The sequence below is a fragment of the Myotis nattereri genome (assembly GCF_964212035.1).
Source record: "Myotis nattereri genome assembly, chromosome: 15".
NCBI classification, from domain to species: Eukaryota; Metazoa; Chordata; class Mammalia; order Chiroptera; family Vespertilionidae; genus Myotis; species Myotis nattereri.
In genome coordinates, this window is record NC_138090.1 from 32,645,510 (window position 1) to 32,660,217 (window position 14,708).

General features: G+C 52.4%; 1 protein-coding gene across 5 annotated transcripts; it reads left to right on the plus strand.

The window, feature by feature from the left end:
* Nucleotides 1-2,666: 2,666 nt before the first annotated feature.
* On the plus strand, nucleotides 2,667-14,435 carry SCN1B (sodium voltage-gated channel beta subunit 1). Of its 5 annotated transcripts, none has more exons than XM_081107453.1 (7): nucleotides 2,699-3,072; nucleotides 4,496-4,543; nucleotides 4,681-4,847; nucleotides 5,573-5,813; nucleotides 13,032-13,173; nucleotides 13,662-13,733; nucleotides 13,821-14,435. In XM_081107453.1, exons 2-6 carry the CDS (start codon nucleotides 4,519-4,521, stop codon nucleotides 13,726-13,728), a joined length of 642 nt encoding a protein of 213 aa, XP_080963579.1. In that variant the 5' UTR covers nucleotides 2,699-3,072; nucleotides 4,496-4,518; the 3' UTR covers nucleotides 13,729-13,733; nucleotides 13,821-14,435. The 5 variants fall into 5 exon arrangements, with proteins under 5 accessions (XP_080963577.1, XP_080963579.1, XP_080963578.1 ...); XM_081107452.1 differs by having other exon boundaries at nucleotides 3,016-3,072; nucleotides 4,452-4,543; XM_081107455.1 differs by lacking the exon at nucleotides 2,699-3,072 and adding an exon at nucleotides 3,426-4,003.
* The last annotated feature ends 273 nt before the right edge of the window (nucleotides 14,436-14,708 follow it).

A 14,708-nucleotide genomic window follows, 5' to 3' on the forward strand; every position in this document is an offset into this window, starting at 1 on the left:
CATGACCTGAAATTCCCGAGCATCTCACACAAGCTGTGCATCATCAGGGCCCAGTGTGGGGCTCCTAGGACAGACTAATGCCTGGCGGCCTGGGTTCGGATCCTCCCTCTGGTACTTAAGCAGGCATGTAAGCTGGAGCCGGTCAGGCTCTTCCAGCTCTAGTTCTGTCTTCTGCCCAGTGGGCGGAATAGCCCCCGTCTCCCAGGGTTGTTCAAAGTGAGTTGGTCTCGAACTTAAGCTGTATCAGAATCTCCTGGAGGGCAGATCGCCAGACCCCCCAGCAAAGTGTGATTCAGCAGGTCCGGGGTGGGCCAGCAGCCTGTACTGTCAGCAGTTCCTAGGTGATTCTGATGATACTTGTCTAGGGATCCCACTTTGAGAACTGCTCTGTGAGGATGCAAGGAGTTAATAAATGTGGCCATTTACGATAGGGTACTAAGTAATGTTACTCAGAAAAACGAAGGGGGAAGAAGTAACTCGTGTAGTGAGCACCAAGTGCATACCAGGCTGATGTTCTTAATTTAATTCTTGCCTTGGCTCTATGAGATGGAGACAATTAGTTACATGCTTGAGGCCCTTCAGTAGGAAGGCAGGGACTGTAGGTCTGGCCCCTGGTGGCTCCACATTTAGATGGAAGGTCCTAACTTCTTCAGGACCCCACTACAGCCCACCCAGATGAGGCTATCTGAACCCCTGTGTTACTGATGAGGAAATGACTAGACTTACTGACTAGAGATAGTCTCTGGTCCAGGTAAAACCTATCTCTTACTGACTAGAGATAGTCTCTGGTCCAGGTAAAACCTAAATTTGTCCACTCAAATCATGTGCTGGTTCCGGAGTGAGTAAGGGATAAAGAGAGACCTTCAATATGTCCCAATGAGGCTGTAAGAATTTTTGTAATTGGTGGCCTGGGGCAGAGGACTGGAGGAGGAATGGGACAGGCAGGATGGACCACAGGTAGGGAAGAGCAGAGTCAGCCTCTCCTATCCTCTGCTATGTGGTCATGGCAAGTTACCCACTCTGAGCCTCAGTTTCCCATACCTGTAAAGTGGGCACAATGGTAATACCCACCTTATAGGAAGAATTATATGAGTTAATGTTAGTAAGTGCATAGAGCAGCACCAAGCCCATAGCAGGTGCTCAGGGAACATCTGTCAGTAGGTGCCCATGTCCCAGGCCTAAGACCTGTCCTCATTGTGCCTCTGCCTACCACCCCTGCCAGAGGGAAAGCTCAGAACAGCAAGAAGGTTATTTTCTGTAGGGGAATTTCACAACCCAGGAAGTAAATGCTGGCACAGAGGCCCAGACCACAGAAGTGTCCGATGTCCCTGGCTTCCTGTCCCTCTGCCACAGGTCTGCCCCACACCCTGGTTCCTCTTGGCCAGCAGGGCTAGGCCAGGGGGTTTCTGGGACCTTTCCCCCCACCCCTGAACTGGTGGTCAGGACCTGAACAGTGACCCCCACATCCCCCAATCAGAAGTCTCACCCCCACCAGAGTCTGACAGCCTATCCTCTCCATTTGGCAGAACTTACTGACAAGACAGGCCACCTGCCCTCATTGGGCAGGATTCCAGATCTGCCTGAGGCCAGGGGCATGGCCCTAGCCGAGGGAGTGACAGCCTCAGTTTCCTCTTTCTGAAATGGGGCTAATAATAGAACTTGCTGCACATGTTTAGGGGTTAGAAATGGATTCGGCATATCACAAGGACTCTGGCATTGGCACTTACTTATTCACTTGACAAATATTTATCAAGCACCTACACTGTGCCTGGCACAGTTCAGGGTGCTGGAGACAGGTGCACAGGACAGTGTCCTCACCCTGGGGACGTATATTCCAGGACTGGAGTGACACACGGTGAACAGAGAAACTATATACAGGAAGAGTACAATGTCTGGTGACAACGGCTGTGAGGGGAAAATTGTAACAAGTAAAGGAGGTCAAGTAAGGAAGGGGGAGGCAGTTTCCCTGGAATGGACAGAGACCTGACGAAGGTGACATTGAAGCCAAGAGCAGTAGGAGGGGCTGGTGTGAGCCTTGTGGATACTTGGGCGAAGAGTGGTCCAGGCAGACAGAGGGGCAAGGGCAAGGGCTCTGAGGTGGAAATGAGCTTGGTGTGTTGGAAACAGCAGGGACCTGGGCAGCCAGCTTAGGCATGGGAGAGAGAGGAATACAAGATGATGTCAGAGACAAAGGAGGGGGCATCCTCCTGAAAGATAGCACCCCAACCTCCCAGGGTGTCCTCTGGTTTGGATCCAGGATGTTCCTCCTGTTTGGGAGGGGTCTGGAGTATTACAGGTGGTCCTAGCCTGACACCTCCCCATGACCTGTCCTGATGCAGGGATCACTTGGTGGTCCAGCAAGACGCTCTTGATCCCATGAGGATGATCTCTATAATTTGAATTCTTAAGCCCTGCCCCCAAACTGCCTTCCCAGCCCCCTTGTGATTCTGGGGGTGACCTTTCCCAGACTCTGATGCTGGGGGTTCCCAGCATCTTAAGGGGCCGGACACCCAGACCATGCGCCCTTGCCCAGAAGCCTTGGTCCCTGAGCCATCCGGAGAGGCCGGTGGAGCGGGCGCCTCCCGGGCCGCTGCGGCAAAGGCTTGGCTGCCGCGCCCTCCCCCCCCCCCCCCGCGGTGATTCATCCCGCCCCCTCCCTCTCCCTCCTCCCTCGCAGGCCGCCGCGGCTGCAGTGCGCAGGAAAGCGGGGCCCGCGCCCAAGCGCCCAAGCCTAAAGGGGCCTGGGTCCGGGCATCTGGCGGATGCGCCCGGCTGCGCGCGCCAGCGCAGCAGCCTGACCAACAGCAGCCACCCGCGCGGCGGGGATGCCCGGACGCCGGGCCCCGGGGCTGGGCCCCCGGCGGTAACCGGAGCGGGGGGGCCGCGCCCCCCCTCCTTCCCCCACCTCGCTGGTTCCAGAGCCGCAGCTGCTGCGCCCGCGCGCTCCCGGGGACATTCTAACGGCCGCCGGGCCCGGCGCCTCTCGCCCCGCTATTAATACCGGCGGCCCGGGAGAGGGGCGCAGCGCAGTCATGAGGACGCTGCTGGCTTTCGTGGTCGGCACGGCGCTGAGTAAGTGGACGGGGGGCGCGCGGCGAGGGACACAGCGGGGCACGGCCAGGCGGCGGGGTCGCGCTCGGGACCCCGGAGAGTGGGGCGAGGGCCGCTTCGGCCCATCCCCCGGCCTGGCTGAGTCCCTCAGAAGTTGTGCGCGCCGGGCGCGGGGCTTGGGGGGAGGGTGAAGTTGCGGGTGGGCCAGAGACCGCGGGGTCCCGCTGGCACGGCTTCGCGGCTTCGGGTGCCCAGCTGGGGGCGAGGAAACGTGGAGTCAGCTGCTCCCGGAGCCCCGCGGGCTGCAATGTGACACCCACGCCGCAGGGGGGGCTAGGGGTGGGGGAGGAGGCGGCGCCCGGAGGCTGAGGCTGGAGAGATGGAGAGGCTGAAAGAGAGAGTGACAGGAGAGGGAAGGGGCGGAAGACGCAGAAGGACCCGGAGTACTCTGGAGTGCTCCACTGGGAGACGGGAGGTGGAAGTAAAGGGGCAGAGACGAGAGAGATGCAGAGTTTGACAGAGAAAGAGATTGAGGAGCGTTCATCTGAGCTGCAGAGAGAGCAAATTAAAAGAGGCAGAAAGAGATGGAGACACGGGTAGACACGGGGAAGAATGGAGCTTAAAAAGGGACAGGGAAAGGTGGAAAGAGCGCGGGAGAGCGAACAGAAGTGGTGGGACCATCAGAAAAACCCCTAGAGAGAGAGGGGGGAATCAGAGACAGTTATTCAGGAATGTGGAAAGGGACAGCAGAGTAAGGGGGCAAGAATAATAGAGGAAGAGACAAAGAGAAAGGCCCAGAGCTGGAGCTGGAGGCACAGCATTAGTTAGTGACCTGTGTGTGTGGGGGGGGGGGGGGGGGCGGAAGGAGGTAGCAGGTAAGAATGTGGAGGAGGGACCCAAAGGAACTGGAATCCGCTGGAAGTGCAAAGGCTCTGAGGCAGGAAAGAGCTTGGTGAGTTTGGAGAAGCTGATAGGAGGTGGGAGCCTGAGGACGGAGGCAGGAGCTGCCGGGGAGGGGGTGGATGATACAGGAACTGTGGGACTGGGGATTAGGAATGGAGTGTGGGTCTTCCCTACTTCTAGGGCCCACCTCTCCCTTTGAGGCCTTGCCTTTTCCCAGCCTTCTCTAGAGCTGGCTGGTTTTGCGGAGCAATAATGGTGGAAATGACTGCCACCTTGAACTTCTAACCCAGCTGGAATTTCAGACCCGCCACTGAGATGTCGCAGTACCCCAGACAAGTGGCCTTCTGAAGAAGGGGTACTTGGGCAGCACATACTCAGAGTTACTGAGCACAGTAACAGCCCCATTGATTGGGGCCTCCTGTGTGCCAGCCCCCTGCTGTGTGCCATCCCCCCCCCCTCCCCTTTGGGGTCTTACCTAACTTACGGAATCTGCTCAGCAAACTCCAGAAGCAGAGATGATTGCTCCCCTCACCATTCACAGAGGAGAACTGAGGCTCAGAGAAGATGGGTGACTTGCCAAGAGCACACAGTAAGTGGCAGAGCCAGGCTGTGTCGGCTCTGTCCATTCATCATCATTTTTGAGGGGAAGCAGATGGTTTCCGAGGGGCCAACAACCCACGAGCCTCGCATGGCCTAGGGTGACAGGTGCCCCTGCTGTCCCCACAGTATCCTCCGCCTGGGCGGGCTGTGTGGAGGTAGACTCGGAGACGGAGGCTGTGTACGGGGAGACCTTCAAAATTCTGTGCATCTCTTGCAAGCGCCGCAGCGAAACCACCGCTGAGACCTTCACTGAGTGGACCTTCCGCCAGAAGGGCACTGAGGAGTTTGTCAAGGTGTGTGGGAGCCCGCCCCGGGGCGTGGGAGGGTGAGCGTAGGTGTCTGAGTGCGGGCAGGATTGAGGGGCTGATTGTTTGCTTTCAATAATGTGCTATTCTTGATGACCTGGATTCAAGGTCCCGCTCCACCACTGGCCAGCTGGTGGCCTTGGGGAGACCACCGAGCCTGTCTGAGCCTTCGTTTTCTGCTCTGAAAAGATAGGGCGGTCATGGTGCTCGGCTCGTAGTCTGAGTGAGGACTGGCTGAGCTGATGCACCTGGCCCACGTTGGCACAGTGGAATTATTTTGTACCAGCAGAATGTTTGGGTGGCCGTCATAGAGGAGAAGCAGAACGTTTTGGCCTCCTTTACACGATGTGTGCTTTGAATTACAGCTGAGGGGGCGCCGTACACTTTTAGGGCCCACTGGAGAATTAGGGTCTACAGCAGCGGGGCCAGGCTGCCTCTGTCCGAGAGTGAGGCGGATGTCTGGAGACCGGGGGAATTGTAGGAACGAACAGTGGCTGGGGGAGTGAAGGGGAATGCGTGTGAGTGTGTGTCTCAGGACTAGGGGCACAATCAGGGTCTGAGGCAGACCCAGGCATGACCCCAGCCCCGCTGTGCCCTCCCTGCCTGAGCCCATGTGTGTATCCATATGTCTGTCTGTGTGTCCAGGCAAAGGACAGAATAGAGGTCTAGGTGGGGGACATGAGCCCAGGCAGTGACCCCACCGCTGCCTGTAGATCCTGCGCTATGAGAACGAGGTGCTGCAGCTGGAGGAGGACGAGCGCTTTGAGGGCCGTGTGGTGTGGAACGGCAGTCGGGGCACCAGGGACCTGCAGGACCTGTCCATCTTCATCACAAATGTCACCTACAACCACTCGGGTGACTACGAGTGCCATGTCTACCGCCTGCTCTTCTTTGAGAACTATGAGCACAACACCACCGTCGTCAAGAAGATCCACTTGGAGGTGGTGGACAAAGGTGAGTCAGGCCCTGCCTGTCTCCCTCCACTGGCAGCCAGATGGAGGGACAGATGGCAGGTATGGGACAGGCGGGCTGCATTCTGGGCCAGCCAACTGCCTACGGCAGCAAGGGGAACAGCATCTCTTTCCCCAACCCCAACTTTGGCCTCCATTTCCCTTCAATTCATGGAGATGTCACAGAAGGCCTCTCCCATGGAAGTTCTGGGTGTGGAACCTTTGCTGTCTGTGCTGTGTGACCTCTGGCAGGTGTCTTTCTGTCTCTGAGCTGAAGGGTTTGTTCTGTAGGAAACAGGACAGTAATGATATCTACCTTTCAGGATGTTGTTTGAAAAATTCCTATGTTCCAGGGAGGTTGTGAGGATTGAGTGATATGCTGGGTGTCAGCTGCTGGCATGCCTGTATGTGGGGCCATGGTGGCAGTTCGGCTTGTCAAATAGCCTGAGAACCGCCTTCCCGTGTCACCATGGGGGAAGAGATATGAGTGCATCACCTAGAGTAGTGCTCCTCCAATTCTGCACACAGCCCTCCAGGAGTCTTGCCAATGTGTGGATCCAGACCCAGCAGACCTGCTGGGCCCAGGGACCATTTCTGAAAAGCGCTCAGACAAGACAGGTGCTGCAGGTCTGAGGCCACCCTGGGTAGTAGGATCTAAGATGTTTTTGAACCGTTTCATCATTTTGCCCTCAGTTGCCTTGGACCCCTTCTCTGAACCATATTCTGAAGGATGTAAGTTGGAATTTTCCAGGGCCCTCTGAGCCATATCGGCTTAGAGAGTCGGGGAGATACCCCAGACCTTGGACCACCAAAAAGCTGTGGCAAAGATGTCCCTTGGGGCCCGCAGCACACACATACCATGATGGGCAATGTGATCGTCCTTCCTTTCCCCAAGACAGGCCTCAGCACCTCATGTAGATGCAGACCCTCTGGGCTGGGGCTCTTACAGATTGGGGAAGCCCAGGCTCAGGGAGGTAAGATTTCATGGCCAAGGTCATGGGGCTGGGACCTGAACTGGAAGCCAACCAAGCCTCTGTGACTGCCGTTTCTGCTTTGGCGTGACTCACTGTCTTCACAGTGATCTAGCAGCCCTGCTGGTGTGGTTCAGTGGCTGAGCATCGGCCCATGAACCAGGTGATCATGGTTTGATTTCTGGTCAGGGCACATGCCTGGGTTTCGGACTCAATCCCCAGTAGGGGGGTGCAGGAAGCAGCCAGTCGATGTTTCTATCTATCTCCCTTCCTCGCTAAAATCAATAAAAATATATTAAACACACACACACACACACACACACACACACACACACACACCCCAAAGTGATCTAGCAGAATTCAATGCAGGAGACATATCTGAGCAACTCTTTGGTGTAGGACACCATGCTGGGTGGGCAGCCACTCACACAGAAGATGGGGCCCCGCCTGCATGAGTGTGGAGAAAGTGGAGTGGCTGTGACAAAGATGCCCCCACATACTGTGACTTATAATCTGTGTCAATCCTGTCTCTGGAATCAATGCTGAGATGAGGGTCCGGAGGGCAGGAAGGTGCCGTGATCCCGTCAGGCACGTGGTTCTTTCCATCTGTGGTCTTGCCTGGCTTAGGCTGCCGCCTCATCTTCCTGGTGGAGGCTGGGCTCAAGCACACCCGTGGATCAGTAAGGTCTCTCTTTTTTAACATTATCTACCATATTGCTCTACTCTCAGACTCTATGTTCTTAACAACATCTATCATAATAGAGAGCTCTTTATGTTGTGTTCGCAGAGCCTATGGTTTCAGCATTGCCCCCCCCCCCCATTCTCTAGTGTTTTTTATCTACTCTATTATAGTATTGCCTTTTAGCATCACCCACTATACTACAGTGTTTTATATTATACTCTACTATACTATTTTAACATTACCTAGCATACAACAGTATTTTTTATCATAATCCATCACACTAAAGTATTTTTAACATTATCTACCACTAGTAGCCCGGTGCACAAAATTCGTGCACATTAAAAGGGAATTAATTGCCTTAACTGGGTTGGCTCAGTGGATAGAGCATCAACCTGCGGACTCAAGGGTCCCAGGTTTGATTCCGGTCAAGGGCATGTACCTTGGTTGCGGGCACATCCCCAGTGGGGGGTGTGCAGGAGGCAGCTGATTGATGTTTCTCTCTCATCGATGTTTCTAACTCTCTATCCCTCTCCCTTCCTCTCTGTAAAAAATCAATAAAATATATTTTTTAAAAAAGGGAATTAATTAGTGGAGATATTTTAATATTGCTCTTTGCCCTTTCTCTATAATAGAAGTGTGAGAGATGAAAGGAAATGAGTAAAATGTATATGAAAACAATATATAAATTTATTAATAAATAAACAGTAACAAGGATATAACAACAGAGGCATGATATAAAAACGACAAAAACATGATATGAAAACAACAAAAACATGATATAAAAACAAGTGATGCAAACAATGACTGATAGAGTGATTAAACTTATTCTAATATCTCCCTGTACACCACAGTAAGAGTGAAAACACTTTCAGAGTGCTTGACTAATTTCCCTTGTGATGAAGGACTTAGAACTTTAACTGTAACATCACATGCTCTTCAAACTCAAGAGAAAGCAACATATAACTGACCATGTGCAAAAACGGGTTCAGGTAGGAATATGCCTACTTTGTCTAGAGTTTGTCCTTGTGATTTATTAATAGTCATCACAAATGCTGGCATCACGGGAAACCGTCGTCGAATCAATTTAAATGGGAGGCCAGTGTCAGATGGGGACAAATTAATTCTTGGAATCAGAACAGCCTCTCCCTCTGCAGATCCTGTTAATACTTCAGCTTCGATAGTGTTAGGTCGTAATCTTTTGATAATAAATCTGGTACCATTACAAAGACCCCATTTTCTATTGAGATTTCTCAATAGCATGATGATTGCACCCACTTTCAATTTTAATTTATGACACAGCATTCCCGAAAAAGTAATACTATTAAGAAATTCGATGGGAAATTTTTCCTTTTCAGCATCATCTGTGGAATCAATGGAATCCTCACTCAGATATGTGTGAAAATCTCCATCGAGTATATCCAAAATTTCTTCATTTAATTTTTGAACATGATCCTTTTTTGGACAAAGAATTGCACGTTTAGATATATGTTTAATATTATCTATAGCAGTGGTTCTCAACCTTGGCTGCACCTGGGAATCTTTTTAAAATCCTTATTCCTGGGCCTCATCCTCTGGAAATTGTTTCTTTGTTATGGGGTGGGGCCACAACATTAGTAACAAAGAAGCAGAATTAAAACTTTATTGTGGGGAGCTGCTACAGTGTTTTGGACAGGTTCAAGCCTTGGACTGATGAGAGGGCACAGTCCTCTCATTGCCACGTGCAAGTCCCAGCTTGGAGGGCAGGGCCCTCCCAGCACAATTATAGCCAATAGCTGTAGTTGTAAGCTTGAACCTATGGTCCGAACGTGTGGCCCCACGTGCCTGAGTGATATAGGCTTGATAGAGTTCAGGTGCATGTAGTTGAGTAGGATTGAAACCCATGAGAATGTTGTAAACATCTTGGTCACACCCTTACTTTGCCTCGTGGCATCTGCTATAAAATAAAGGCATGGCTGTGGGCGTGGTTGCTGTCTCTCAGAGAAGCAGCGTCCCACCGAGACCCGGCTTTCATTCTCTTGTCTGTCTTTTCTAAGCCTTTCAGCTGCCCCGCTCAGGTTCACCCTTGGCCATGCTGGCGCGCAGCACACTTTAGAAAGATCTGCCTCCACGCTCAGAGGGCAGGTTCCTGCCTCAAACCCCGCCTGTACAGGAAACAGCTCCGGGAAACAGCTCCAGGAAACAAACAGCTTGGGGGAGGGCGCAGCCGTTGCCAAGACAACCCCTGCAGGATTGACTTCCTTCTGCTTGGTCGAGGTGGTTCCTCTGGACGTGAAGAATGCCACCCATGGTTTTTATATAAGTAGATACTATCATATTTTTATCATTCCCTACCATGCTGTTGTATTTTAAAATATCAATCATATTGTAGTATTTAAAAATTTTACTTGTTATAATATATTCATCACCCACTATATTGTAGTAATTTTTAAATTTTTTGTTAATCCTCAGCAGAGGATATTTTCCATTGATTTTTTTTTTTTGATTTTTTTTAGAGAGAGTGGAAGGGAGAGGGAGAGACAGAGAGAGAAACATCAATGTGAGACACATCGATTGGTTGCCTCCTGCATCCTGACCAGGGCCAGGGATTGAGCCTGCAACTGAGGTATGTGCCCTTGACCAAAATCGAACCCAGGACACTTCAGTCCACAGGCCAACACTCTATCCACTGAGCCAAACCAGCTAGGGCATATTGTAGTATTTTTAACCTTACTCATCACATAATAGTATTTTACTACCCATAATATTATTGTATTATTGGCATTGTTGGCCATGCCATATCCTTTATTTATTTATTTATTTATTTATTTATTTATTTATTTTGGTGTCTGTGTGTAGAAACTGTTGAAAATTTCATGTTAGTTTAGTCTTTTTCTAAAATATATTTTTATTGGTTTTAGAGAGGAAGGGAGAGAAAGAGATAGAAACATCAATAATGAGAGAGAATCATTGATCAGCTGTCTCCTGCACGCCCCCTGTTGGGGATCATGCCCACAACCTGGGCATGTGCCCTGACCGGAAATCAAACCATGGCCTTCTGGTTCATAGGTCGATGCTCAACCACTGAGCCACACTGGCTGGGTCATATTCTTTTTTATTTTAGTTACTCTCTTCCTGCAGTTTCAACATTACCTATCAGCCTACGTTGCTTCCTGGTAATAACTGCTAAGGAATGAACTGAGTCATTTCTAAAGGAGGGGCAGTGGGTGTTGGTGGTGAGACCTTCACTGTCTTGGCAGAGGTACAGAAGCTGGTAGGAGGCATCTGCGGCCCCCACGGGGAGTGGGGCTGGCAGATGGGAGAAGAGGGCTAATTCTATTTGGATATATCAGCCAAGTGTAAGTGAATCAGGAGTCTTTGGCTAGAAATAAATGATCAAGTTTATTTAAAAGTCTTCAGGTTTGCAAACTGGAAACACAACTAGACAATACCCAGAGTGTTCTGAAGAAGAAAGAAAAGCTAAGAGCTCTCGCAGTAAGAAGTGCATTCATGAGAAAAACCAGTCCTACCTTCCAAGCCTCTGGGTTAACCCGAGATGTGATTTCCCAGGTGTCTGGTGGTCTGGATAATGGATGTAGTAGGTCTGGACACGTGAGCATTAGATCAAAAGTTTACGTTTCTAGACTAGCGGAATCAGGAGTAGAATCATTTCCTCTGCCTCCACCTACTTGATTTAGTAATTTAGCAGCTTGAGCACAGTGATTTCAGTTGATTTCCTCACTCTTTCCTCAGATGTGCCCAGTAGGAGTGAAGAATGTCTCGAGGTAGAGCAGTGTTTGAGGCTGGTGAGAAGTCCGGCCTGTAAGATTTGGGGTTTTTGAAGATATCAAAGGTCTCCCCAGAGAAGGTGCCTCTGAGCTTCTCTGTGACCTTGTGCCTCACTTTCTCATCTGTAACGAGGGAGAACGGTGGTCCTCCACCTGAGATGTCTGCGTGGGTCGGTGGAGATGGCACGTTCTGTACAGCAGCTATTACCAAGTCTTTCTTTGGCTGTGGAAGCTTTACAGAGCAGATAGGAGCTCAGGCCCTGCATCAGTTACAGTCGGGGTTGAATCCTGGCGCCGAGTCCAGCCCTGGCTGTGCATTCTTGCTCAGCACCTTCCCCTCTCTAGGCCCCAGTATCCTTGTCTGGAAAATGAGCTATAGAGCAGTGTCTGTCACTGTCCTCATCAGATTGGAAGAGCAGGAGGTACAAAATTACTTAAATCCACTTGGGCATTGAGTTCCTGGAGCAGGGTTGAGAATTCTGGTGATATGAGCTGTATTGAACATATATCAATCAACTCAGTGTGCTTCCTGAGGTCAGTTGACATGGGAAACTGGAACTGTCTCTACCTTTGGGGTTGTTTTGAAGAGTCAGGGAGATGCTCAGATGAAGACCAAAGCACAGAGCCTGGCTGAGAGCACATATTCACTGCATGAGATGCATTCATGAGATCCTTTGAGTGAATGAATGAATGAATGAATGAAGTGTGAAACCCTGTCCCCACCTCCTCCTGTGGGGAAGTAGGGGAGAAGCATCCGGCCCTGTACCCTCCCTCGCTCTGGCCCAGAAAGCAACAGTGCCATCTGCGCGGGCGAGCAGCAGGAAGTGCGCACTGACAGGGAGGAAGACCACATGGGCCCAGTGGGGGAAGATGAGGTCCTGGCCAGCCAGAGGAGGGGCTGGGGATGCAGACACCTGCGGAATCTGGCCCAGGATGCCACAGTGGCCTTCAACTCTGGTCCCCTGGCTAAGTGCACTCCTGTTACAGTTTAAATTTAGGCCCGATGAAAGGAGCCAGTGCTGTGGAAGGACAGAGGGTTTCCGGAAACAGCGCAGTAGCCAGTGCTTAGACAGTGTGTCTGTGAGTGCAGCCAAGCACCTGAGGGATTTGACTGCCATTTTCTCTTCCCAGCACCCTGTGAGAAGGCATGAGAATTCTCGCCCTCATTTTACAGGGAATCAAGGCCCAGAGGGGGAGAGTCACTTGCCTAAGGTCACACAGCTACTAAGAGGCAAAGCCCTGACAGTCTGGCCCTAGAGCCCCTGCTCTTAAGTACCATGCTGTACTGCCCCAATAATAACAGTAATAATATTAATAATAGAACACATTTATTGACATCTATTTGTCAAGCACTAGTCTACGACTTTTTAAAGCCTTTTTAATTCTACATCACTCTCACGAAGGAGATAGGATGATCAACTTTTTACAGATGGGGAAACTGAGACCCAGAGAGGTTGAGGCACTTGCCAAGGTCACACAGCGGGCAAGTGGCAGAGCCTGCATTTAAACCCGAGCCTTCTGGTTGCAGAGCTTTAGCTCTTGGGCACCTCCAGCCACCTGACTGACACAGATGCACCCTCAAGTTACACAGGAAGGCAGGATGAGGTGATCCTGCAGCCCATCACAGCTGGTGGCGAACCACAGTAACAGTGATGACACCAGGGAAGCCCCACATTGCCACGTGCAGACCAGGCCCAGGGAGGTCGAGCCACTGTCCCAGCTGGCACACAAGCTTGAGGAACTCAGGCGGTCATGCCTCCTGAGCCTGGCCTCAGCTGCCACTTCATCCTGCCTGGCCCCTGCAGCCAACAGAGACATGGCGTCCATCGTGTCTGAGATCATGATGTATGTGCTCATCGTGGTGTTAACCATATGGCTTGTGGCTGAGATGGTTTATTGTTACAAGAAGATCGCTGCTGCCACAGAGGCTGCTGCGCAAGAAAATGCGTAAGTGGGGTCAGTGAGGAGGGGGGAGGCAACCCAGGACACCCAGACGGGAGCAGGAGTTAAGTGGGGAGGGGAGGGGAGCAACCCCGGGCACCATCTGCCAGTTGTCCCTAGAGGGGGGCATTTGTTATCAGAGATGGGAGAAGGCCCCAGCACCCTCCTCTCTCATACTCTCAGCCCCACTTCTTTTAGGACTCAGGGTTCAGGCCCAGCATACTGTCCCCCAAAGATATAGGAGTCCAGGCCCCAGCCTCTTTCTTCCCCAGGACCCAGGAGTTTGAGCCCCCAGTCCTCTCCTGCCTCAGACTCAGGACTCCAGACTCCAGCCTGGACTTCTTGTGGGTCACTAGGAGTCCAGCCTGTCGCCCTTCCTTTCTCTAACCCCGGAGCCCTGTGCTCCTGGGGCAGAGACCAAACCCTCCTCAGTCTCCTGGCGGTGGGCCAGCCTGATGAGGGGGTCACTGTCCACCTGGCCTTTGCTCCCACAGTTCGGAATACCTGGCCATCACCTCAGAAAGCAAAGAGAACTGCACGGGTGTCCAGGTGGCTGAATAGCCCTGGTAAGGTGGCTGTGTGGGCAGGGGCTGGTAAGTCTGGGAGGGGGTCAGTTCACTAGGTCCCTGATCCTGTTTCTCCCTCACCTTTAGGCCCTGGGCTCCTCAAGGAAGAGCCAGCCCTAATGGGGAACTTCCGGGCAAAGCCTGCCCCCAATGGGGGTTGGCCATTCCTGGGCCTCCACAGCCTCAGAGTCCTGCCAGCGGAGCTGCTAGGGGGGGAGGGACAGGTGGCTTAGCTCACACCCTTAATCCATCCTTCTTCCTCCCGCCCACTTGCCCACTCTCGCCATGCATGATGGCTAAAGCAATACTGCCGCTGCCGCCGCCCCTGCTTCTGCTGCCTGTTTTTTTTTGGGGGGGGGGCGGTAAGGGGGGCAGCGGCTCCGCACCCCTCCTTCTTGCTGATTTGCACACATTGGCCGCTCAGACACGCACTGTGGGGCCCAGCCCCTCCCTGCCCAGCAGGGTCGTGAAGGCCAGAACGGTTTTGCGCAGGGGGTTCTGGAACCCTCTTCAGCCCTCACCGACATTTCCCCCCCTGCTTCCTCTGGCTGGACCTGGGGTCTCCTCTCCTGTGATGCTCTCTTGCCCAGCCCACCCTCTCTCACCAGCCTTGGACTGTGGCCACTTAGAAAGTGGTCCAGACAGCCTCGTCTCTCTTTACACCAGTAGTTTTGTTCGTGAAATAAAGATTCTTGGACTTGATTTCTAGTCTCTCTCGTGAACCCAGCCGCCCTCTACACCCACCCCCAAATCCAGGCGCCTCAGCTTTCCCCGGGACCTGCCCTCCCCACACACATTCAGGGAGAAGGATGGGAAGGAGCAGTGGGCGCAGTGTCTCAGGCGCAGCGCCTGCCTGGAAGCCCAGCAAGTGCAGCCACTTAGTACTTGATTAATGTGGGACTCGGGGTGTCATTAGCTCGGCAGTCACCGTGAGTGGGAGGGGGCCTGAGAGGGAGCCAAGGAGGCCGCGCGGGC

Bases quoted from the DNA above. Each gene is read 5' to 3' on its own strand.
- SCN1B (XM_081107451.1), top strand. From the start codon at position 3,033: ATGAGGACGCTGCTGGCTTTCGTGGTCGGCACGGCGCTGA. The intron at 3,073-4,680 runs GTAAGTGGACGG...CTGTCCCCACAG, and splicing joins CGTGGTCGGCACGGCGCTGA to TATCCTCCGCCTGGGCGGGC. The intron at 5,814-13,031 runs GTGAGTCAGGCC...TGGCCCCTGCAG, and splicing joins CTTGGAGGTGGTGGACAAAG to CCAACAGAGACATGGCGTCC.